General features: G+C 44.4%; 1 protein-coding gene across 5 annotated transcripts; it reads right to left on the reverse strand.

Annotated features, from left to right (window-relative positions):
• On the reverse strand, positions 1-25,260 carry FCGR2B (Fc gamma receptor IIb). 5 transcript variants are annotated; one of them, XM_053608213.1, is made up of 8 exons: positions 25,064-25,260; positions 8,579-8,599; positions 6,934-7,191; positions 5,007-5,261; positions 4,210-4,332; positions 2,985-3,116; positions 708-745; positions 1-583 (listed from the first exon to the last, which is right to left on the reverse strand). In XM_053608213.1, exons 1-8 carry the CDS (start codon positions 25,173-25,175, stop codon positions 503-505), a joined length of 1,020 nt encoding a protein of 339 aa, XP_053464188.1. In that variant the 5' UTR covers positions 25,176-25,260; the 3' UTR covers positions 1-502. The 5 variants fall into 5 exon arrangements, with proteins under 5 accessions (XP_053464188.1, XP_053464185.1, XP_053464187.1 ...); XM_053608210.1 differs by having other exon boundaries at positions 3,069-3,116; positions 25,064-25,256; XM_053608212.1 differs by lacking the exon at positions 6,934-7,191 and having other exon boundaries at positions 25,064-25,256.
• Between the last annotated feature and the right edge of the window lie 818 nt (positions 25,261-26,078).

Here is a 26,078-nt window from a genome sequence, read left to right on the forward strand (position 1 = left end):
CTGTTTTTATAATATTTTATTATAAAAGTAATACAAGATATTTATAGAAAAATAAAGAAAGAAAATTAAAGTCATCAATCATTCTATCACTCTGAAAAAAATTACTTGTAATGCGCTGGTATTGGTTAGTCTATTGTAACATTTCTGAAATCATATACTTACATAATTGTTCTTGTAACTGATAACATAAGCATTTCCCATTTTGCTACAATCTCTTAATAGCAGTAATTTTACTAATTTTGTTGGCTAAGTGGGTGTCTAACAGAAGAGTCTTGATGTGGAGAAGTGCTGAGGCACAGAGGAAACAGTCATTCATCCGGGATTGTATTGTCTGTGGCTCCAGCACAGGGAGCTTCAGGACTCACATAGATTACTCTGGAAGAGTCCTTCTCCTTTGAACTGCAGTGTTCCCTTGTCTGCCCCCACAGGAATTTAGGCCAGGAGACACCAAATCCTTGACTCTCTGATTCTTCTCCCAAATCCCAGGGTAAGACAACAGAGGCTAAATGTGGTTCTGGTAATCGGGCTCTGCCTCTTCAGTCTCCGGGTGCATGAGCAGTGAGTAGGTGATTGTATTCTCAGCCTGGGGAGACCAGAAATGAGTGATGGGAGTTCACAGCGAGGGCATAGCACAGAAGTCATCAGCAGAGGCCTTAGGGAAGAAGGGAGGCCAGAGAAGGAAAAGTGGGGGGACTGGGTTTACCCACCTCAGCTCTGACAGCCTCCTCAGCATCAGTGACTTTGGCTGTGGGCAAAAAGAAGACAAATCAGTCGGGACACTGTGTAGAAGGGGGCCTACATGTGCTGATGCTGAGGCTGCAAAACCAAAGCCCAAACTAGACCTAAAGCAAGACTGCTGCCCCATCTCAGTCTTATAGGCCCAGCAGTGGATTCATTTGCCCACCCTTGGGGTATCCCACACGCAGCCCTCCCCAGCTGGCGGCACAGGCAGCAGGCAGCAGTCCTTTGTGCTACAGTCTGTTCAGATGATTGCTGACCTCTCCTCGAAGCAAACCAGGCAGCTTGGGGGAGCTGAGATATCAGGAAAGTGGGGGTGTTGAATGTCAGAGTGAAGTGGTCTAGGTATTTTCTGGCCACAGATTTCAGGGAAAGAAGGCAGAGGGTCATTTCTAGAATGTCCAAATGTAAGGCATCTAGATAAAACTGTAAAGACTCTAGTACTCCGTGGCATTGGAGAGAGTGAAAGTGGCATTTAAAAGAAAGAGTGAGTGAAAGTGAGTTTCTCAGAGAGAAATGAGAGAAGAAAGGAAGAAAAGGGAGGTATGGGGGGGAGGAAAAGAAGGGAGAAAAAGGAGGGTGGGAGAAAGGAAGAAAGAGAAAGGAAGAAAGAGAAAGAAAGAAAGAAAAAGAAAGAAAGAAAGAAAGAAAGAAAGAAAGAAAGAAAGAAAGAAAGAAAGAAAGAAAGAAAGAAAGAAAGAAAGAAAGAAAGAAAGAAAGAAAGAAAGAAAGAAAGAAAGAGAGAGAGAAAGAGAGAAAGAAAAGAACTTAGTCTGGTAAATATTCAAAACACACCAAATTTCTACTAGCTGTGAAAAACAGCCTCTGTATCAAAACTGGCAATTCTTGGAAGCTGGGTTGGAGTCTGAGATAATGCATCTAGTCTCTTTTTCATCCCCTGGACACAAACAGCCTTTATTTGCCATGCTCCAAGCTCTGCAACAAACCACATTCTTTCCTTTTTTTAGAGACAGGGTTTCCTTCTTGCTCAAGCTGGTCTTGAAGCCCTGAGCTCAAGCAATCACCCACCTCAGCCTCCCAGAGCGCTGGGATTACAGGCCTGAGCCACAGTACCTGGCCACAAACTACATTCTGAATTCCCCTTCTCATAAAACCCCTGGTGATCCCAGCAACCTAGCTACACCTTTCAGGAAACCATCAGCCCCAGCACCTGGCTGCCCAAATGCCTTGGGAAATGTGTTCACACCGCTGTAGACAGAACCACACTTACAGGTGGATGATCCAGCTGTGTCTGGACTGTCTTCTATCTAGTTGGCTCAGGTGTGGATGGGCCCATATCCCACCGGCCTGGCCACCGGACAGGCAGACCTTGCTCAAAGCACAGCTGGGTGGGTGATATTTTGCTCAAGCTCTCAAATCTGTTGGCTCTGCTCTGAGTCATACTCCAGCCAGCTGAGGTGGAGTCTGTGAATTCTCTTTTTTCCTGCTGCTTTCTACTGTCATGGAAGCCCCCAGAGAAAGCTCCAGTTTCCTTTGTGCTCTGACTTGAGCTACAGTCAGGAAGTGTCTGGAATCCTCTTGCTCCTGTACACACTCCCCCTGAACAGGATGTCAGTCCTGGAAGGGCTGAGAGGTCATCCTGGCCACCCACTCACTTCCTCAGTGAGGTGACTTATGGGAGTCACCATGCTCAAGATTTCATGGTCTGATGGTGGCAGAACGGGCCAAAATTCAATAAACCCACACGAGTGGGAGGGCATTGCCCATTAGTGCCCCTAGTCCCCCAGAAGTTTCTCAAGCCCAAATGTCCTCTTCATGTTCCATGGAGGGCTGAGCCTGCCCACCCCTCCCCCTCTCTCCACAGACACAGATTCCTCAGCAATCTGTGTTTCTTCCTAGGCCTCTCCCTTTCCTCTTAGACTCCTAAGTCTAAGGGAGCTGAAGGGGAGGGGCCTGGAGGAGGGCAGGGGCTCTAAGTCTTCTCCCATTTCACTCACTTTCCCTGCCCCCTGAGGGCAAGGACCAGACTTCCTGGATCCTATGTGCCCCATCCTCATAACTCCTAACCCTACCCAAATATCTCTGATTTCCTGCTAGAAAAATCCCTGATTCGTGGTCCCACAAATTCAGACACAATCCTTGCCTCTCTGTCTGGGATCAACGTTCCTCTTCTAACCTCCAGTGAGGTCCTCTTTAGGCCCAAAAGTTAGACTCAGAACTGACCAAGAGATTTGAGCCCCTGCCCTCCTCCAGGCCCCTCCCCTACAGCTCCCAGCTGAACTCACACAAGCCACTTCCTGCTGGCTCCAGGCCATCTGGCAGCCCTGGGTGGGACATCACTGTATCCCCCAAGGGGACATGGTACTCACCTGGGTCCTCTGGGAGGGTCTCTCCCATTTCCCTGTGCTCAGGGTTTCCTGGGAGAGGTAGGAGGGGCATATAGCAAGTTAGTAGGATTATGGGATAGGGCCTGGGTCCTCAGGACCAAGGACAAGGGGCAGGATTGAGTTAGGAACAACATGGATCCTTCCTCTCACAGACACTTCTTCTCCTCCCTCCTCCCCAGCTCCCCCAACAGGGAATCTCTAATCTGAATTATGGTCCAGAAAGACATAATTCAGCTCAGTGGTGGGGACTCCTAGAATGGACAGCTACTCCATTACATCTTTCATACTCTTTTCAGTGTCTCTGAATCTCTTCGTTGACTTACCACTAACTGAGGTCCCAAACCCATTGCAAAGTACTTTGTGAGGTATTAGTAGTATTATATTCCCTTTCTGGGTGACTCACTCCTCCCTTGGCCCCTACCTGAGCCACAGCAGTCCCCTCTCCATGCCTTGGCCCCAGCCTGGAGTGGGTGGGGGACTAGCTAACTGCTGCCCTCCCATGCCACATCCTCACATTTAAGTGCTGTCACTGTCTACTAGGCCCTGAGGGAAGAGCTTCAGCCTCTTTCATCCTCAGAATACTTTAAGGTGGCTTCTATTAGTGTCCCCATTTCCAGATGATGACACTGAGGGACAGACAGGCGGCCTATTTCAGCCAAGGTCAGGTAACAGTTGAGCTGTGAGGCTGCAACTTGAACCCAGGCAGCCTGGCCACCCGATGTGTGCTCACTGCACTACACTGCCCCCATGGAATCTTCTTGGACCATCCCAGCCCATGCTGGACTGTGGAGCCTCCTCTGTACCCCTGTCACAGCTTCTCATTTCTCTGTCACTGCTCTTGTCCCACCTTTTTATAATGATCTCCCCACAATGCTGAGAACTCCCTGAGGGCAAGGACCAGACTTCCTTATCCTGGTGTCACCCACAGCATCTGGCGCATCATCTGACACTTAAGCAAGTTTGTTCATGTCTTTTTGAAAGAATAAATGAATGAATGAAATACAGATCTGTACCTGAATGATGGAATTCTCTAGCCCAAAGATAGGGGTTCTGGAAACATCTGGCATTACAGCCCTACTCAAGCAGAAAACAAAAACCAGAGGGGCAGACGGGAGTCACAAACCTGAAGTCTGCTTTCTCTTACGGTAAGTCAAGGCTGCTATGGCAGCAATAATGGCCACTACAGCAATTCCAGCAACCACAGCCACAATCATCACCGTCAGCGGAGAGCTGCTCTCTTTGGGCCCTGGGGAAGACAGATCTCAGGACAGGTAGTACTATCCCTGTCCCACCTCCACACCCCCCCCCACCCTCCCCATGGCTCGTCGACTGAGCTGTCCTGTGTCTGGGTCACTCACTGATGCAATACTCAATTCACACATCCCCTCCCAAACTCGCCTGCATATCATTTCTGTGGCTGGACTTGAGGGAGTGTGTGTTAGCAGAGGGATAGGTCCCTTACCCCTCAGGGAGGGACAGTGGGGAGGCCTGAAGCCTCCCAGAGCTGGAAGCATCCCTACTCTATCAAGCACAGCCTTGAACTGTCCAGGATATGCCAGGCCCTCCAGAATGAATGGCCATAACCCAGGACATGAGAAGGAACGAGGCAAACCTCAGGAGCTTAGGGAACCTCTGCACCAATGGGAGACCTCAGCTCTACTACTGTCCTTAGTATGGGTCCTGCATGTCAAAGTGGGACAACAGCCTTGTCACCTATCACCTGGAAGCTGAGGGCTCCGAGCTCTGACCCCTGCTCTCATGAACCGGCCCACACCGAGCAAGGCCTCCACCCCTCTCCTCTTTGCCTCAGTGCCCAGGGTTGTGCTGTGGCTTCTCTCAGGTCTCCATGTAGGCCCATGTAGGCCCATGTGGCCTCAGCCCTTGTTCCCCCTCCTTTCTCTCCCCTAAATCTTAGCATACTTTGGACAGCGATGGCCACAGCCTGGGATGAATAGGGTGTCCGTCCTATTATTCCTGAGCAGTAGTAGTCACCACTGTGACTGTGGTTTGCTTGTGGGATGGAGAAGTTGGAATTGGCATGGGAAAACTTCTTGGCTATTCCATTCTGAAAGAATGAGATTTGGGTCAGAGGCTTGTTCCTCCAGCTGTGGCACCTCAGCGTGATGCTTTCCCCCTCCTGGAACTCCAGGTGAGGGGTCTGGAGCAGCAGCCAATCTGAAAGACACAGGAAGACTCTTTGTGAGTTATTAGTAATATTATGTTCTCTGTCTGGGAGACAAAGACTGTCCCAGGAATCTTGGCTCAACTCTGAGACCCAGACCATCCTTACTGGTGGGACATGATGTGTGAGTGGAACAGCTGACGTTTGAAACCACACAGTCCTGAACTCTAATTCTGGCTCCATCACCTATAAGCTCTGTAATTTTGGGCAAATAACTTAACCATTCCATGTCTCAGTTTCCTCATCTGTGAACACGGGCACAATAATGCCACATATCTACAAAAGTTCCTGGCACACAGCAGGTGTTCAGGACATGCACATCTTCTCTTTCCTTCCCCGAGAGAAGGCAGTTACAGCCCTGTCCTGGCTGAGAGGCCTCTGCAGGAAGGACAAAAGAGATTCCAAGATGCAGTTCCTTCCCTGGGACCAGGGTCGAGGAGCAAGGGAGGAGTCTAGCCTGACCAAGGCCATGACATGTGAGGAGGACACAGTAGACGCATAAGTCTTCGGGGATAGTAGAACATCATGAACCTATAACAATGTTACATGGTGAATGCTACTTGATAAATTTACTTGAGAAATGTCAGTAATAAGACCCCCAGCAGGGTCTTTGTCTGAAGGCAGCAGTATCATGGCTGTATCATTAGCTTGCTGTATGCTTTTGAGGATAATTTGGGAGTCAGGTGAGGAGAGTAGACTAAATGAAGAATAACAGTAACAATATTCATCATGGTCCCATTGCAGCTTTTCTTTATGGAGAGCCTACTTTTGCCAAGAGCTTCTTTTTTTTTTTATTTTTTATTTATTTATTTATTTTTTTGAGACAGTCTCGCTTTTATCACCCTCGGTAGAGTGCCATGGCTTCATAGCTCACAGCAACCTCAGAGTCCTGGGCTCAAGCAATTCTCTTGTCTCAGCCTCTTGAGTAGCTGGGACTACAGGCATCTGCCACAATGCCTGGCTATTTTTAGAGATGAGGTCTCGCCCTGGCTCAGGCTGGTCTTGAACCCATGAGCTCAGGCAATCCACCCACCTCGGCCTCCCAAGTGCTAGGATTACAGGTGTGAGCCACCGCAGCTGACCTTTCAGTAAACACTTATTATTAAGCTCTGTTTTATCTAAGGTGCTACAAAGATGGACAAAACACAACTTTCTCCTCCAAGTTTGCCCATGGTCTGGTGGGAGAGAAAGAAAAAGCAGCCAGCACCATGAGAACATGGAGAAAGGGCAGAGAGGGCAGGGAGAGGAGCAGAGAAATGCTGAATCTCATCAGAACCCTGTAGTGGAGGCGTTATATCCTCACCTAGCAGATGGGGAGACTGAGACTTGAGGGTTAAAGGAATTTATCATGTTTATAGAACTAACAATTTCAGGGCTGGGATTTGATTGCGGTCTGTTGTGCTTTCCAACTTTGTCATAAAAATGGAAAGCACTTTTAAAGAGTAGGGATTTTTTTCTGCTTCTCTTTGCTTTTCTGCCTGTTTGTGGCCTTACAACCTTATAACTAAGCAAAGTGGGGTGGGTGAAATAGGAAATGAGTGGGCAACTCACAGCAATGCTTCTTGGTAAACAGGCCACCCCCCTTTCCTACAAACCTCTGCCGTGTAAGCTAATCTCATCTCTCTTGGTCCTCCCAGATCCTCCCCAGGGCCTTCTTCCACTGACCAGAAAACACATCCAGATGCACAGGGTCACTGACGCTGGTCTGGCCCGTCTGGCACCTGTACTCCCCGCTGTCATTTTTCATGGCCTTAAACCTGTAGCTGGGCTGGGCCTGGGTGGGAAGGGAGCTCCCATTGTAGAACCACTGTGTGGGGTAGTCCCCAGGGGCTTGGGGCCCCCAGCACGTCAGAGTCACGGCATCCTCCTGGAGCACGTTGATCCACGGGGGCTCAAGTTTCACCACAGCCTTCGGGAGGACTGCTGAGGGGTATAGAGAGGGGGCAGCATGAAGAAAAGGAACCCCAAGAACTTGAGCGGGCCCTGAATCTCAGACAAAGAAACATTTGTGGTCCTACTAGGTGGAGAGAGAGCAGAGCCAGACCCAAAAGTGGCCCTGCTATGGAAAGCGATTCCTCTGGCTCACACCCCACCAGCGTCCCAGAGGGGAGCTCTCAGAAAGCAGCTGATCCTGCGAGGGAGAGCCAAGGGAAACACCCTAGGGGTATGTGTAGTTCAGTGAGAGCTACCCTGGCTGGCTCTCTCTCTCCATATATACTCTTTTTTTTTTTTTTTTGTAGAGACAGAGTCTCACTTTATGGCCCTCGGTAGCGTGCCATGGCATCACACAGCTCACAGCAACCTCCAACTCCTGGGCTTAAGCGATTCTCTTGCCTCAGCCTCCCGAGCAGCCGGGATTACAGGCGCCCACCACAATGCCCGGCTATTTTTTGGTTGCAGTTTGGCTGGAGCCGGGCTTGAACCTGCCACCCTCGGTATATGGGGCCTGCGCCCTACTGACTGAGCCACAGGCACCGCCCTCCATATATACTCTTTTGGGACTCACTTTTCTTCTCTATAAATGGAGGCATTTGGATATAAGTGGAGAAACTTAGTAGGGCTGGTTGAAGAAAAGCGAGCACTGTGGTGGCGACGTCTGGTGTAGAGTCAGGCATCAGGTTTCTACTCTGACCAAATGTCATTCTCTGTCCCTTACAAGGGAGATCGAGATGGCCTGTCAATCAGGCCCCTTGAAGCCATACACCCAAGTACAGAGGAGCCTCTATGGCCTCAGGAGAATAAAGAGAGAGGAAGAAAAACTGGAGGGCCAGTCTTGAGTGTGCAGATACAGAAGTGCCTGGCAAAGCCCCCTCCACCAAAGCTGCCGCAAGAGGCATGGAGAGACCCTTCTGTCAGAGAACAGGCCTTGAAGGCTTGAGATACATGCAAAGTGGAGGATGCATCAGCACACGGGGACAACCTAAGCAGATCATGTCATTTTCCATGTGCCTGAATTTTATCTGGAGAGTGGAAGCTGTCAATTTTATTTGGAGAGTTGAAGTTGGTTAAAAGAGAGAACAGAGTTTTTGTTTTCTGTGACCAGAACCAGAAGAGGTGGAGCACCTGTGTACCCCGGCTCCTCCCCACCTGCCTACAAGGGAGGAGGGAATGGAACAAGGAGAAAGGGAGGGCAAGGCATCTTTTGTGAGCCAGGGCCCTTCTCTGATCCTGACCTGGTCCTGGGCTCAGTTGCTGGTGCTGGGCTCAGTTGCTGGTGCTGGGCTCAGTTGTCTGAGCACCTCTAGACAGGGCCCTGGGAAAGAAGAAGAGGGCAGCTGGGGGAAGGAGAGGATGTGGGTGGAATACTCACCAGGTGTCCCAGCAACAGGAGCTGTAAGACAGAAAGCAAAGATCAGCCAAGAGCTAAGCCTCTGCCCTGACACATGCCCACCCTGGCCCGAGTGTCCCTCACCTGTAGCACAGCCCTTGCCCCATGTCCCCTGGGACTGCTTAGAGCGGTGCACTCTCAAAAGGGCTTGGACTCCTTCCCCAGTAACAGAAGGAAATGAGATATAACTATATACTACCTTCTCCCATGTGTTTTCTGACACTTTGCTTTGGCTTACTACTTTTGACTGATTAAAATTAAAATGCCTCTGGAACGAGATCCCTGTTGGGCTTAACAGATGTTTTATACTTTGGTGTAAATAATTTTTCCAGACTTTATCCTAATAGCAAGATTTGTTCATTTTCATGTTAACTGGTGAGGAACAAAAACACAAACCCTCTACCCCCCCAAAAAATATCTGTTCTTTTGAGGAGAAAGAGGTAGAGATTATACAAGTAATCAGTGATTCATTGTAGAAAAATAGAAAATACGTAGTACACAGGAGCAAAATAATGTCACCTTGACATACAGCCTGTTGGATGTTTTCTATGGAAACATATATATACACTATTTACATACAAACATAAGTGGTAAATGAGTATATATTATAAATACTGTTCTCTGACCTGATTTTTCTAAGCAATTCAAGGTCTAGTAGAATTAAGTCTATTTCTAAATTGCATTTTGAATGACTGCTCTATCTCCTACTATTTGGCTCTTCCATGATTTATATTGCCTCACATTTAGGTCTGCTGGTGTTTTGCTACTAGAAATATGTGATAGGAGAAGGGAGAGATATCAAAAGGATGCTAGATCTGTGGGAAAGAAGGTAAGTCCCTGCCTTCATTGAGGCAAATGATCTAATTGTGAAGATAAGCACACCACACATGTGGTCTAATGTAAAAGAGACATTCTTAATGCCATTAAAGGAATATAGGAAAATGCTATGAAGGTTCAGAGAAGGAAAAGATCCTAGGCTCTGTATTTGGCAGGCTTTGGGGTTGGAAAGGGTAGAAATCCCACAGAGAAGATGGTATTCCTCATGGATTAATAGGATTTTCACGGACAGAGAAGGAAGAGGGTATTTCATGGGAAGAAGAGGCAGGGACTTGTCAACATTCTCAACAAAATTCAACCCAACTTCTGCTTGATTTCTGGTCTCTGCTCAAGCAGCTCTAATAATGAGAGACAACGCTGAAAAGAAAGAGAGAAACCATACCCTGAGGGCTTTTAATGCCAGGTGATGCGACAGTGGGTGAGAGCACATCCTGAGCTGAATGATGACTCTACCACTGCTAAATGACCTTGCACAAATGACTTTTCTCTGCTTCAGTTTCTTTGCTTGGAGGTAGGGATCATGGCAACAGTACCTAATTCATACGGTTGTTTAAAAAAAGATTAAATGAGATAGTCCAGCTAAGGGATTTAGCATGCTACCTGGTACAAGGTAAGTTTTAAATAAATATAAGCTAACTTAAAACGTTTACTGTTTGGTTTAGTAGACAGTGGGAAATCACTTAGAATTTTCAAACTGGAGCTGAAAGTGCTGTGTCAGATTAGAACAGGGGAACTACCAAGGAGATATAGAAAGAAAGAAACGTTCCTTTCCCCTTCTCCTCCTCTGGCGTTCCCAACTCTCCTAAAAGGCCTCTCATCATCCTTCCACAATATAAGCAGGCAACTTCCGAGGGTGACACAGACTCTTTTTCTCCTTTTGTTAAAAAAAAACTATATTATTGGGGAGAACAATCCAAGATGGAGGGCGAGTAACAACATCCCTGCAACAGGGCACGGTGAGTCTGGGGAGATAAGACTCCAGGCATCTCTGGCTGGTGGGATCTGCCTATAATCATCCCTTTGAGGATACAGGGAGTCAGCAAGGGACTTCTGGACCCTAAGAGGAGGACAAAAACAGTGGAAAACTGGCAAGTGGTTGCGTGTGTTTGATTGACCTAATCCTGCCGGCAGCCGTAAGTACAAGCAGCAGTGAGACTGCAAACCAGAAAGGCCTTACTTGTGAACTGTTTCAGTGCTTTTGGACTTGGCACTCAGTTGAACTGCCTTGGGGAGAGCTCGGGCAGGAGTACGGAGAAATTTCGGCATTGTCTAGGGCCCCAGACTGAGCCACTGAGCCGGACAGAGCTAATAGTGTTTGGCTGTGGGCCGTGGGGACCCATTGTGAGAGAACTGCCCCAGCAACTCCACCCTCAGGGTGGCAGAGCAAGGATCGGGCGGAAGCTAATAACCTAGTGACTGAGGAGCCTAAAGGTGGGGACTGAGCTGCCTTACAGCCTTAACCCTCACGGGCAGAGTGAGACCGATTTTGGCACACTGGAGCCTCAGGCTATTGCCCTGGGTAGAGTGCCGTGGCATCACAGCTCATAGCAACCTCAAACTCCCAGGCTTGACGCCACCAGGATCTCCATAAGAGCTGCGCTGCAACCCCCGACCCATGACCCATGCCCGCCAGGCCTCCACATGCTCTGACTAGGAACTGTGAGAGCCGCGCAACCCTGCGTCCTCCCTCCTATACCCTCCCTGCCTCCACACAGGCCAGCTAGTCTGGCCAGAGACTGCTGGAGCCTTGGGCTCTCTGAGCCAAAGTCACTGGGTGCCAGGCATTCCCAGAACCGTGCGCACCACCTCCTGCCCTGTTGCTGGATCCGGGTGTGTCACACTCTGGAGCTGCTTCCACAACCAGAACTCCCTTGCTGTGGCAGCCCCAGAGGAACTACACAGGGTCACTCCCTACAAAGATCGAGCAACAATAGAGTGATCCCGCTGGGGTATAATCTTGGAGAGACACTCCCCAACTCTGAGGACGGCCAGAGGCAACAGTGAAAAACAACGATGAGGTGAAATCAACAGAAAAACTCTGGCAATATGAATAATCAGAGTACATCAACTCCCCCAAGGATCAATGGGGCAGACACAGCACAAGATCCCATGCACAAAAAAATAGCTGAGATGTCAGAAATCAAATTCAGAATCTGGATAGCAAATAAGATCGAATTAGAATTCCAAGCAGTAACCCAAAAGATATCTCAAGAATTCAACGAATTCAAAGACCAAATGACCAAAGATTTTGACACATTGAGACAAGAAGTTGCAGCCCTCAAAGATCTGAGAAACACAGTAGAATCCCTCAGTAACAGAATGGAACAAGCAGAAGAAAGGATTTCTGACATTGAAGACAAAGCTTTCAAATGCTCCCAAACTCTCAAAGAGGAAGAGAAATGGAGGGCAAAAACAGATCACTCTCTCAGAGAGCTCTGGGATAATTAGAAGAAAACCAATATTCGTCTTATAGGGACCCCCAAAAGCAACAAAGTGGCTTCACAAGGCACAGAGTCTCTTCTCCATGAGATTATGAAGGAGAACTTCCAGACATGCCAAGAGATTCTGAACCTCAGATAGACAGTTTCAGAACTCCAGCATGACTCAACCCAAATAAGACATCCCCCAGACACATCATAATCAATTTCACTAAAGTTAATATGAAGGAGAAAATTCTGAAAGCAGCCAGACGAAAGAAAACCATTACCTACAAGGCAAGAATATTAGAATAATTGCAGATCTCTCTGCTGAAACCTTTCAAGCTAGAAGAAGATGGTCATTGACTTTTAATCTCCTAAAACAAAATAACTTTCAACCCAGGATCAGATACCCAGCTAAACTGAGTATCATTTATGACAGAGAAATTAAATACTTCAATGACATTCACATGTTGAAGAAATTTGCCATAACTAAACCAGTTCTCCAGGATATTCTCAGACCTATCCTCCATAAAGACCAGCGTAATCCTCCACCACAAAAGTAAACCCACCCAGAAAATTTTGATCAAATTCCAATTTCCACAGTCGCAAAAGGATTAAAAATGTCACTGGACTCTCGAAAGGCTTATCAATATTCTCAATTAATGTTAATGGTTTAAATTGTCCTCTAAAGAGGCACAGGTTGGCTGACTGGATACAGAAACTCAAGCCAGATATCTGCTGCATACAAGAATCACATCTTACCTTAAAAGACAAAAATAGACTCAAGGTGAAGGGATGGTCATCTATACTCCAGGCAAATGGAAAGCAGAAAAAAGCAGGCATTGCAATCCTACTCGCAGACGCAATAGGCTTTAAACTAACCGAAATAAGGAAGGATAAGGATGGACACTTCATATTTGTTAAAGGTAATACTCAATATGATGAGATTTCAATTATTAATATTTATGCACCCAACCAGAACACACCTCAATTTATAAGAGAAACTCTAACAGACACGAGCAACTCAATTTCCTCCAGTTCCATAGTAGTTAGAGATTTTAACACCCCTGTAGCAGTGCTGGATAGATCCTCCAAAAAGAAGCTAAGCAAAGAAATCTGGACTTAACAGACATCTACAGAACATTTCATCCCAACAAAACTGAATACACATTCTTCTCATCATCCCATGGAACATACTCCAAAATCAACCACATCCTAGGCCAAATCTAACCTCAGCAAATTTAAAAAAATAAAAATCATTCCTTGCATCTTCTCAAACCATCATGGAATAAAAGTTGAACTCAATAACAGGAACCTGCATACCCATACAAAAACATGGAAGTTAAACAACCTTATGCTGAAGGATAGATGGGTTATAGACAAGATTAAGAAGGAAATCACCAAATTTTTGGAACAAAACAACAATCAAGACACGAATTACCAGAACCTCTGGGATACTGCAAAGGCAGTCCTAAGAGGGAAATTTATAGCACTGCAAGCCTTCCTCGAGAAAACAGAAAGAGAGGAAGTTAGTAACTTAATGGGATATCTCAAGCAACTAGAGAAGGAAGAACACTCTAACCCCAAACCCAGCAGAAGAAAAGAAATAACCAAAATCAGAGCAGAATTAAATGAAATTGAAAACAAAAGAATTATACAACATATCAATCAATCCAAATGTTGGTTTTTTGAAAAGATCAATAAAATAGATAAACCTTTGGCCAACCTAACCAGGAAAAAGGCTAAAATCTCTAATTTCATCAATCAGAAATGGTAACAGTGAAATAACAACAGACCCCTCAAAAATCAAAAAAATCCTTAATGAATACTACAGAAATATGAAATATGTGAAAGAAATATGAAAATACTACAGAAATATGAAAATGTGAAAGAAATTGACCAATACCTGGAAGTACTCCACCTACCAAGACTTACCCAGAATGAAGTGGAAATGTTGAACAGGCCTATATCAAGTTCTGAAATAGCCTCAACTATACAAAATCTCCCTAAAAAGAAAAGCCCAGGACCAGATGGCTTTACGTCAGAATTCTACCAAACCTTTAAAGAAGAACTAGTACCTATATTACTAAACCGCTTCCAAAATATAGAAAAAGAAGGAATACTACCCAACACATTCTACGAAGCAAACATCACCTTGATCCCCAAATCAGGGAAAGACCCAACAAGTAAAGAAAATTATAGACCAATATCACTAATGAATATTGATGCTAAAATACTCAATAAGATCCTAACAAACAGAATCCAACAACACATCAAAAAAAGTATACACCACAACCAAGTGGGATTTAGCCCAGGGTCTCAAGGCTGGTTCAATATACGTAAATCTATAAATGCAATTCAGCACATAAACAAACTAAAAAATAAGGACCATATGATTCTTTCAATTGATGCAGAAAAAGCTTTTGATAATATCCAGCATCCTTTCAAGATCAGAACACTTAAGAAAATTGGTATAGAAGGGACATTTCTTAAACTAATAGAGGCCATCTACAGCAAACCCACAGCCAATATTGTATTGAATGGAGTTAAATTGAAATCATTTCCACTTAGATCAGGAACCAGACAAGGTTGCCCATTGTCTCCATTGCTCTTTAACATTGTCATGGAAGTTTTAGCCATTGCAATTAGGGAAGAAAAGGTTATCAAGGGTATCCACATAGGGTCAGAAGAGATCAAACTTTCACTCTTTGCTGGTGATATGATCGTATATCTGGAAAACACTAAGGATTCTACTACAAAACTTTTAGAAGTGATCAAGGAATACAGCAATGTCTCAGGCTACAAAATCAACACCCATAAATCTGTAGCCTTTATATATACCAACAATAACCAAGCTGAAAAAACAGTCAAGGATTCTATTCCTTTCACAGTAGCACCAAAGAAGATGAAATGTTTGGGAGTATACCTAACAAAGGACGTGAAAGATCTCTACAAAGAGAACTATGAAACTTTAAGAAAAGAAATAGCTGAAGATGTTAACAAGTGGGAAAAACATACCATGCTCATGGCTGGGAAGAATCAACATTGTTAAAATGTCTATACTGCCCAAGGCAATATATCATTTTAATGCAATTCCTAATAAAGCTCCATTGTCATATTTTAAAGATCTTGAAAAAATAATACTTCACTTTATATGAAATCAGAAAAAAACCTCGAATAGCTAAACATTACTCAGCAATAAAAACACAGCAGGAGGAATCATGCTACCAGACCTGAGACTGTACTATAAATCGATAGTGATCTAAACAGCATGATATTGGCACAAAAACCGAGAAGTAGGTGTCTGGAACAGAATAGAGAACCAAGAGATGAATCTAGCCACTTACCGTTATTTGATCTTTGACAAGCCAATTAAAAACATTCAGTGGGGAAAAGATTCCCTATTTAACAAATGGTGCTGGGTGAACTGGCTGGCAACCTGTAGAAGATTGAAACTGGACCCACACCTTTCACCATTAACTAAGATAGACTCTCACTGGATTAAAGATTTAAACTTAAGACATGAAACTATAAAAATACTTCAAGAAAGTGCAGGGAAAACTCTTGAAGGAATCGGCCTGAGTGAATATTTTATGAGGAGGACTCCCCAGGCAATTGAAGCAGTATCAAAAATACACTATGGGACCTGATCAAACTAAAAAGCTTCTGCACAGCCAAGAACATACTAAGTAAAGCAAGCAAGTAAAGCCCTCAGAATGGGAGAAAATATTTGCAGGTTATACCTCCAATAAAGGTCTAATAACCAGAATCCACAGAGAACTCAAACATATTAGCAAGAAAAGAACATATGATCCCATCTCAGGGTGGGCAAGGGACTTGAAGAGAAACTTCTCTAAAGACAGACGCATGATCTACAAATACATGAAAAAAAGCTCATCATCCCTAATCATCAGAGAAATGCAAATCAAAACTACTTTGAGATATCACCTAGCCCCAGTAAGAGTAGCCTACATAACAAAATCCCCAAATCAGAGATGTTGGCGTGGATGTGGAGAAAAGGTCACACTTCTACACTGCTGGTGGGAATGCACACTAATACGTTCCTTCTGGAAGGATGTTTGAAGAATACTTAGAGACCTAAAAATAGACCTGCCATTCGATCCTATAATTCCTTTACTAGGTTTATACCCAGAAGACCAAAAATCACAATATAACAAAGACATCTGTACCAGAATGTTTATTGTAGCCCAATTCATAATTGCTAAGTCATGGAAGAAGCCCAAGTGCCCATCGACCCATGAATGAACTAGCAAATTGTGGTACATCTATACCATGGAATATTATGCAGCCTTAAAGAAAGATGGGGACTTTACCTCTTTCATGTTTACATGGATGGAGCTGGAACATATTCTTCTTAGCAAAGTATCTCAGGAATGGAAGAAAAAGTATCCAGTGTACTCAGCCCTACTATGAAGCTAAATTATAGCTTTCACATGAAGGCTATAACCCAACTATAGCACAAGACTATGGGGAAAGGGCCAAGGAAGGGGAAGGGAGGGGGGAGGTTAGGGTGGAGGGAGGGTAATGGGTGGGGCCACACCTATGGTGCATCTTAGAATGACTACAGGTGAAATTTACTAATACAAATGCAGAATACAAATGTCTACAAGCAATAACTAAGAAAATGCCATGAAGGCTACGTTGAACAATTTGATGAGAATATTTCAGATTGTATATGAAACCAGCACATTGTACCCCTTGATTGCACTAATGTACACAGCTATGATTTAACAATAAAAAAAAAGAAAGAAAGAGACTATTGCAGTGATCCAGAACAGGTGGATGACTTACCCAACATCTGGCCTCTTTATTGCTTAACCTATTCATTTCCAGTGAACTTTCTTTATTTGGAGATGAACTTCTTTCGTAGACACACATGTTATATCTAAGACTTCATCATCATCAGAAACTATACCAACACTAAATTACAAAACCAAACAACCCATGCTTCAATCACAACCTCTCCTCTACCATTTCATCTGCTCAAGTACAGTCCCCCTAATCACTTTTGACCTCATCAAGAACCCAGGCATTGGCTCGGTGCCCACAGTTGAGTAGTTAGGGCGCCAGCCACATACACCAGAGCTGGCAGTTTCGAACCCAGCCCAGGCCTGCTAAAAACAACAATGACAACTACAACAAAAAAAATAGCCCAGCATTGTGGTAGGTGCCTATAATCCCAGCTTCTTGGGAGGCTGAGGCAAGAGAATCACTTACGCCTAAGAGTTTGAAGTTGCTGTGAGCTGTGACACCACGGCACTCTACCAAGGGCAACATAGTGAGACTCTGTCTCAAAAAAAAAAAAAAAGAACCCAGGCATCCAGCTCATCACTGTCTGTCCTTCAGCCCAGGCATGCCTTCACCTCCCCCGACATCCAGGTTGGAGTCAATGATGCATCATTATCACCATCTCTTTGCAAATACCCTCAACTCCCTTGCTCTTCTCCATCTCTACCAAATGCACCTGTGTTCTCTGCGTCTTCACTTGTTCAGCTGTGTGTTACTAAAATTAACACCCAAGCAGGTAGATTGTTGAGGCAGTAAATTTCTGATCACCATGTTCAAAAAGACATTGAAATGCCATTTCCAATGAATTTGCTGAGCTACTCTTACTGGTGACACTCATCTTTTCCTCACTCTTGAGGTTGCTGTGAGCTAGGCTGATACCACCCTCTCTGCCTCCTCTCCCCTCTCTCTTTTATTATTATTATTATTGTTATTTGAGACAGAGTCTCACTCTGTCACCCTAGGTAGAGTGCCATGGCATTGTGGCTCACAGCAACCTCAAATCCTGGGGCTTGAGCAACCCTCCTGCCTCAGCCTCCCCAGTAGCACCCAACACACACCCGACTAATTTTTTCTATTTTTATTTATTTATTTACTTTAATTATTATTAAATCATAGCTGAGTCAAATGGTCTATAAAACCAGTGTATGGTGCCCCATGATCGCATTAATGTATTTTCTATTTTTAGTAGACACAGGTGTCACTCTTGCTCAGGCTGGTCTCAAATTCCTGAATTGAAGCAATCCACCCACCTTGGCTTCCCAGGGTGCTAGGATTACAGGCATGAGCCACAGGGCCCAGCCCCTTCTCTCTTTTAGCTGATGCCTTTTCTCATACTTCATAGAGAAAACAAAAGCAGTTAGACAGGCAATCTCACATCTTTCCCCTAGCAATATCTTTTAACCCATCTTCATCTCTACCTGTCTTCTCCTTTCTTGCTTTGCATTGGGGAAAGTATCTCTCCTCTTGTCTGCAGTCAGTCTCTATATGTGTGCTCTGGATCCCATTCCCTTTAATCCTCTCAACAATTTCCCACTCTGTCTCTTCTGCATCATTAATTTCTCTCTCTCAGCTGGACCTTCCCATCAATGTAAATATATTCCAGGGTCCTCCACTTTTAAAAAGCTGTCCCTTGACACCACATAAAATTCCAACGACTCCATTTCTCTGGTCCCTTTCATAACTAAATTTCTCCATTTATCTCCTATCTAGGCTGTCCTCATTTATTCTGCTTCCATTCAATAATTCTCCAAATTTGGATTCTGTCATCATCAATCCACTAAAACTTTTCTTGTCAAAATCACCAATGACCCCAACACGTTCTATGAAGCAAACATCGCCCTGATACCAAAACCAGGAAAAGACCCAACTGAAAAGGAGAATTTCGGACTAATTTCACCAATAAAAATAGATGCAAAAATTCTCAATAAAATCCTAGCCAATAGATTATAGCTACACATTAAAAAAGTCATTCATCATGATCAAGTAGGTTTCATCTCAGGGATGCAAGTCTGGTTTAACACACACAAGTCCATAAACATAATTCATCATATCAACAGAAGCAAAAACAAAGACCATATGATCCTCTCAATGGATGCAGAAAAATCATTCAATAAAATTCAACATTCTTTTCTAATTAGAACATTTAAGAATTTAGGCATAGGTGGCACATTTCTTAATCTGATCAAAGCCATCTACAACAAACCTATAGCTAATTTATACTGAATGGAGTAAAACTGAAAGCTTTTCCACTTAGAACTAGAACCAGACAAGACTGTCCTCTGTCACCACTACTATTCAACATAGTGCTGGAAGTTCTACCAGGCAAGAGAAGGAAATACTATCAGGCAAGAGAAGAAAACAAAGGGCATCCAAAGGGCGCAGAGGAGGTCAAACTCTGGCTCTTTGCCAATGATATGATCTTATACTTAGAGAACCCCAAACACTCAACCAGAAAACTCCTGGAAGTGATCAAAAATATAACAATGGGGTGGCACCTGTGGCTCAAAAGAGTAGGGTGTCAGCCCCATATGCCAGAGGTGGCGGGTTCAAACCCAGCCCCGGCCAAAAACTGCACCAAAACAAAAACAAAAACAAAAACAAAACAACCAGCAATGTCGGGTAGCTCCTGTGGCTCAGTGGGTAGGGCGCTGGCCCCATATATTGAGGGTGGTGGGTTCGAACCTGGCCCCAGCCAAACTGCAACAACAACAACAACAAAAATACAGAAATGTCACAGGATATAAAATCAATGTGCACAGATCAGTAGCCTTTGCATATGCCAATAACAGCCAACGTGAGAAGCTAATCAAGGACACAATTCCCTTCACAGTAGCTTAAAAAGAAAAAAGAAAGAAAAGAAATACCTAGGAATATACTTAACAAAAGAGGTGAAGGACCTCTACAAAGAAAATTATGAAACCCTAAGAAAAGAAACTGCAGAAGATATTAACAAATGGAAGAACATACCATGCTCATGGCTGGGAAGAATCAACATGGTGAAAATGTGAAAAGCAATCTACAGATTCAATGCAATCCCCACTAAAATACCATCATCATACTTTCAAGATTTGGTAAAAAGAATTCTTCATTTTGAATGGAACCAAAAGAAACCCCACATAACCAAGGCAATTCTTAGTAATAAAAACAAAGCTGGAATTTCAGCTATACTACAAGGCCATACTGATCTAAACAGCATGGTATTGGCACAAAAATAGAGACATTAACATTTGGAACTGAATAGACCTTGACATTTGGAACTAAGTAGAAAACTGATCTTTGAAAAACCAAACAAGAACATACACTGGGGGAAAAGATTCCCTATTCAATAAATGGTTGGGAAAACTGGATAACCACCTGTAAAAGACTGAAACTGGACCCAAACTTCTTGCCATTTACAAAAACTAATTCGAGATGGACAAAAAATTTAAATCTAAGTCATGAAACAATAAAAATCCTCAAAGAAAGTGTGGGAAAAACACTTGCAGATATCGACCTGGGGAAAGATTTTATGAAGAAGACTTCCGTGGCAATTGCAACAACAACAAAAATAGACAAATGGGACTAAATTAAACTGAAAAGCTTCTGTACAGCTAAGGAAACAACAACCAAAGCAAATAGACAACCTTCAGAATGGGAAAAAACATTTGCATATTATGAATCAGACAAAAGCTTAATAACTGGAGAACTCAAATTAATCAACAAAAATAAACCCAATGATCCCATATATCACTGGGCAAGAGACATGAATAGAACCTTTTCTAAAGAAGACAGATGAATAGCTAACAAACATATGAAAAAATGCTCATCATCCCTAATCATCAGAGAAATGCAAATCAAAACTAACCTGAGATATCACTTAACCCCAGTGAGAATGGCCCACATGACAAACTCTCAAAGCTGCAGATGCTGGTGTAGATGTAGAGAGAAGGGAACACTTTTACACTGCTGGTGGGGCTGCAAACTAATACAACCTTTTCGGAAGGAAATAGGGAGAACCCTCAAAGAACTCAAATTAGACCTCCCTTTCCATTACTAGGCATCTATCCAGAAGAAAAAAAATCCTTTTATCATAAAAACATTTGCACTAGACTGTTTATAGCAGCTTAATTTACAATTGCCCAACTATGGAGATGACCTAAATACCCAACTAACCAGGAATGGATTAACAAGCTGTGGTATATGTATACCATGGAATACTATTCAGCCATTAAAAGAGATGGAGACTTTACATCTTTTGTATTAACCTGGATGGAGGTGGAACACATTCTTCTTAGTAAAGCATCACAAGAATGGAGAAGTAAGAATCCAAAGTAAGAATCCAAAGTACTCCATTCTAATATGAAGGCAGTTGATGAGCGAATACAAGGGGGTGGTAGGGGAATGAGCAAGTGGGGAGAGGGGAGGAGGGAGAGGGACAGAAGGTTACAGTGTGTGGCACACCTCTTGGGGGCAGGACACAATTGTAAGAGGGACTTTATCTAACAACTGCAATCAGTGTAACCTAATTCTTTGTACCCTCAATGAATTCCAAAGAATAAAAAAATTAAAAATAAATTTTAAAAAATCACCAATGACTTCATGTCATCAAATGGAATGGGCACATTCTGTTTCTCTCCCATCTTCCCCATATTAACGTCTATCTTCACTATCCATCCAGTTAACTCATGTTGGAAAACTTCAATCCATCCTTTATTCCCTATTCACTTGAGCTCCAGTAACACTGGCCCTCCTGAAAGTCTTCAAACTTGGGGCTCTTCCCTATACCTATCCCTCTACCCTGGACACTCTTCCTTTGGATGTTGAAATGGCTAAATCCTTACTATGCTTACAGTCTCAGCTTAAATGTCACTTCCTCAGAAAACTCTTTTCATATCATCCTGTTTAAACAAGCTTCTCTCTCTCTCATCTCCCTCACAGTTATTCTTATTACAGTAACCTTTTTGTAACTGTCTTCATAGCCCTTTCCAATTTGTATTTGTGCTGTTTTCTTTTTCTTTCTTTCTTTTTTCTTTTCTTTTTTTTGGAGACAGAGACTCACTATGTCACCTTGGATAGAGTGCCATGGTGTCACAGCTCACAGCAACCTCAAACTCTTGGGCTTGCCTCAGCCTCCCAATTAGCTGGGACTATAGGCACCTGCCATAACGTTTGGCTATATGCTGTTTTCTTTATTTTTGTTCCTGTCCCTCAGTAGACTATAATCTCAGAGGCAGCAGTAGCCATATTAATTTTAGCTGTCCATGCTGTGAAAATTATTCATTGGCTGAACCTAAGTTGTCGATAAGAGAACTCGAAGTTGTATTGATCATAGGAAGCAAAGAAGAGGATACAGGTCTGAGAGAAACTTAAAAGGCAGAATTGACAGAACTTAGCCTTTAGTGGAATTAAAAATGGGAGTTCCCATCTGATTGCCGGGAATACTTTATGACAGAATAATGTGCAGCTGTTCCCTGATGCTACTGGGACAATTAGCTCATCAGTGAGTTAATGATTTCATTTCCTACATTTAAGGTACTATGGTCTTCTCTAAAGAATACAGGCAATAGGCCAGGCATGGTGGCTCATGCCTGTCATCTTAGCACTCTGGAAGAGGTGGGAAGATCCCTTGAGCTCAGGAGTTTCAGACCAGCCTGAGCAAGAGTGAGACCCCTGTCTCTACTAAAAATAGAAAAAATTAGCCAGGCACTGTGGTTCGCACCTGTTGATGGGGGGTCGAGGCGGGAGGTTCGCTTTGAGCCCAGGGGTTTGAGGTTGCTGTGAGCTAAGCTGATACCACAGCTCTCTAGCCTGGGCAACAGAGTGAGACTGTGACTCAAATAAAAAGAGAATACAGACATATGAAATTAGGCTTTGTACCCATCCCTAGGTGTTGATGATCTAGTGGAGATGAAATTTATACATGTGGAAAATGTAAGCAATGACTCAAGACAGAGGAGATAATGATTTTAAAAGTAGAATAGGTGGTAAGCTGAGAGGAGGTGAAAATTGTCTGCTTCGGTGAAATTGGTCTGGGAAAGCTTCTAGAGAAATTGGGAATTTGAGTGGGATCTTGAGGTTGACAGGATTAGGTAACCTAATCCATGGGGGGGGGAGAGGGGAAAGTATATCAGGCAAAATAAATAGCACTGGCAAAAAAGTTGGGGGCTGGGTGTTACCAAAGCTTTAGAATGGGAAATAGGACTTTGGAGCCAGTTTAGCACCCTCAGGAGCAGCAGTGACAGGGCAGGTGAAAATAAAAATGTATACTGGACATAATACTCATAATGTATACTGAGTATGTGCGATTGGCAAGGGGGACAGTACAGTGGAGAATGGGTAAAAAAGAAGAGGAAGAGAGGACACAAGAAAGAGACAAGGAGGAGAGAGAGAAGTCGTGAGAAGTCATGAATCATTTATTCGTATGACATGCAACAAGTAGTGGTGAATGCTAAATACCTTCCCACCCATGGACTCGTTGTGTGGGAGACCAAGACCTCATACTTCAGATCAGGAAAGCTGTGTGTTGTGCTCTCTGCATGTCCTCAAACTGTGCCTGCCCAGAGAGTCTGTACAAGGTCTGAGCAAGGCAGTTTGGAGAACCAGCAGGAGCAAAGCTGTTGGAAACGGGAAGTGCCTGGTGCGTCTTGCCCAACTGTAGAAGATTCATTTAGGGTGCAAAGGGGAGCTGGGTCAGTAGGGTAGAATCGGAGCTTTTGCAGTAGGCTGTGGAGCAGCATGGAAGTCAGTGACTCTGCCAGAACTGTCCTTGAGCTTCTGTGGCCTCAGCATACAGCAAGGATTCAGGGAAGGGGAGCAATCAAGTCCAGATTAGAGGGTGCTGTAAAAGCTGAGTTTTCAAGTGATGAAGACCTAATGTGGAGGGTCTGATAAGAATGGAAAAGATAGGGGCGGCGCCTGTGGCTCAGTGAGTAGGGCGCCGGCCCCACACACCGAGGGTGGCAGGTTCCAACCCAGCCCCTGGACAAACTGCAAACAAAAAATAGCCAGGCGTTGTGGAGGACGCCTGTAGTCCCAGTTACTCAGGAGGGTGAAGCAAGAGAATCGCCTAAGCCCAAGAGCTGGAGGTTACTGTGAGCTGTGATGCCACAGCACTCTACCAAGGGCCACAAAGTGAGACTCTGTCTCTAAAAAAAAAAAAAAGAGAGAGAAAGAGAGAGAATGGAGAAGATGGAATGGATCCTTAGTGACTTAGCAAAAGGTAGATGGAAAAAAATACCAAAGGTCTTTCCTGAGAGTCTTGCTCAGATCATGGCCTCTTGGTAGCACTATTGGCAGAGATTGGAGCTGTGGTTGCACAATCAGTTAGTGTGCATGCTATTTTAAATTGCACACGAACTTTATGGCCATCCTGTATTAGCAGGGACACCAGAGACCATTGCCTCTGTAGGGGAAGAATGAGTTACTTCAGTATTCTCTGTGTTCTAGTCTACTTCAATCCATTCCATCCCATTTATTGGGGGTGCTCTCTCTTCCTTACTCTTGCCTCCTGCAGCTAACATTATTTAGCACCGAGGGCCGGGGGCTATCAGAGCTGACCAGAGTTCCCTACTCATCATAGCTCGTGACTTGGGGGAGTGGCTGTATGCTGTCTTCTGGAATGTGAGGGGAAGGCCCCGGGAATTGAGCTTGCAGAGGTGGTCCTGGCAGTAGATCTCCCCTACCTGCCTCCCTAGATTCTTCCACCTACCCAATACCATTAATCCCCATCCTCTGGCCACAGCTGAGAACACAGTCAGTAAAATAGTCCCCCATCTTGGCCTTGATCAGAACCAGGAACCTACCCTCATGGCCTATGCAGTAAAAGGAGGCATGTGTGATTTCTCTGGTCCCACAACTGAGAATCCCAGAATCACCCAATTTTGTATACATTCAAAGCTCCCATTCCCCAGATAATGCAGACCTTCCTTGTGCTCCTGCCCAGGGGACTCTCCTTACACATAAAGAGAATATGTATCTGTTGGCATGACGTGCTTTTAGAAGCACAGAGAATGGCCACTACCAACCCCCCTCAGAGTGTGTCTACAGCACGAGCACCTTGCCTAAGATTTGGTCCCACGTAAAACACAAATTTCGAAAGAGGAAAACACTCTGGCCACTCATTTGTCATTCAAATGTAGGTTACTAGATGTTCCTCAGCACAGGTTTTGATGTGGGGAGTGGCAAAGCATCAAGTGCCTGGGGGTCCAGTGAGATTTGGTAAAAGACACTTAAGAAACTCCAATGCCTACCAATCTTAAGGCCTTTCAAGGCCAGCAGAGTTGTTAGAGTTTGATCTTCACCAGCCTGCCACCACCCTCCTGATCTCCCTGACATGCTTCCCTGCCACCTCTCATCCTTGCCCAAGGTCAGCCCCAACCAAAGTGTTCCTCCTTCTCTCTCCCTCCTGGGGGCTTTGACTCACCCAGGAATAGCACAGCTGTCCACAGGAACATATGGCCCAAAGGCTGGGAGGGTTTGCAGTCAGCCCAGCCCCTCTCCGTGGTAGGGAGGAGTAGGAATGAGGGGATTGGCATCAGCCCCTGGAGTGCGCTGGCACCACAAACCAGCAGGCACAGGCTTCTCTTGAAGTTTGGCAAATTCCACCCCAGAGAACAGACAAAATCTAGAGTCCAAAATAGGAAGTGAAAAAGAAATGTTCTGTTTTATCTAGACTCCTCCCCTTCCACCCTCTTTCCTCTCAACTGTACCTCCTAAAAGATTCAGGGCTTCCAAAAACAAATCTGGCTCAGCCCATGTTCCAATACATGGAAATTTTAGAAACTGAGAAAAAACTCCCTTTTTATTCCTCTGGAGCCACAGCTGGCTTGAACCTCTAAAAGAGGGAAATGGTCACCTAAACTCAGCTCAGAACCTCCTGTCTCAGTCACTGTCCTCCTTAGAACAGGATGTTGAGGACAGTGCATGGGCCATTGGTTTTCCAGTACTTCTTCCATCTGACAGCAAGGGACTGGGATCTGGACTCCTGAAATTGAGCATAGGAGCTCAAGGACACACATCACCATTTGTTTTTTTCTGCTATCAGAGTCCTTGACTAACTTTTGGATTGTGGAATGAGGACAAGGAAGTATGCCAATGTGGCAATAAAAGACCACACTCTTCCTCCTTATTTCCCTCTCTCATTCATTCTTTTTCATTCATTCACTTACTGAAAAATCTCAATACCTATATATTGAATGAATATGTGCTCTGATTCTTTCTCCTCCTCATTTTTGTCCCCTAGTTCCCGTCACTGTTCTCGCAGCTATGGCGTGGTGAAGGAGCATAGGGTTGGGAGCTGTCTTTGGTATAGGGTTGAATGCCAGATAGCTTCTCAGAGCCTCAGGTTAACAATCTATAAAAACAAAGATTATCATGCCTGCTTTTCAAGCAGAGTTTCTCAACCTCAGCACTATTGACATTTGGCGCCAAATGATTCT

The sequence above is a fragment of the Nycticebus coucang genome, chromosome 10 (assembly GCF_027406575.1).
Source record: "Nycticebus coucang isolate mNycCou1 chromosome 10, mNycCou1.pri, whole genome shotgun sequence".
In the NCBI taxonomy this organism is placed as follows: Eukaryota; Metazoa; Chordata; class Mammalia; order Primates; family Lorisidae; genus Nycticebus; species Nycticebus coucang.

What these genes read in the sequence shown, in the direction of transcription:
- FCGR2B (XM_053608213.1), bottom strand. Translation starts at nt 25,175, where the DNA reads ATGCCAATCCCCTCATTCCTACTCCTCCCTACCACGGAGAGGGGCTGG. An exon ending in TGTGGCCATCGCTGTCCAAA is followed by an intron (nt 4,333 to 5,006) that starts GTATGCTAAGAT and finishes TGTCTTCCCCAG; the next exon opens with GGCCCAAAGAGAGCAGCTCT. An exon ending in GCCAGCAGGAAGTGGCTTGT is followed by an intron (nt 746 to 2,984) that starts GTGAGTTCAGCT and finishes TTTTGCCCACAG; the next exon opens with CCAAAGTCACTGATGCTGAG.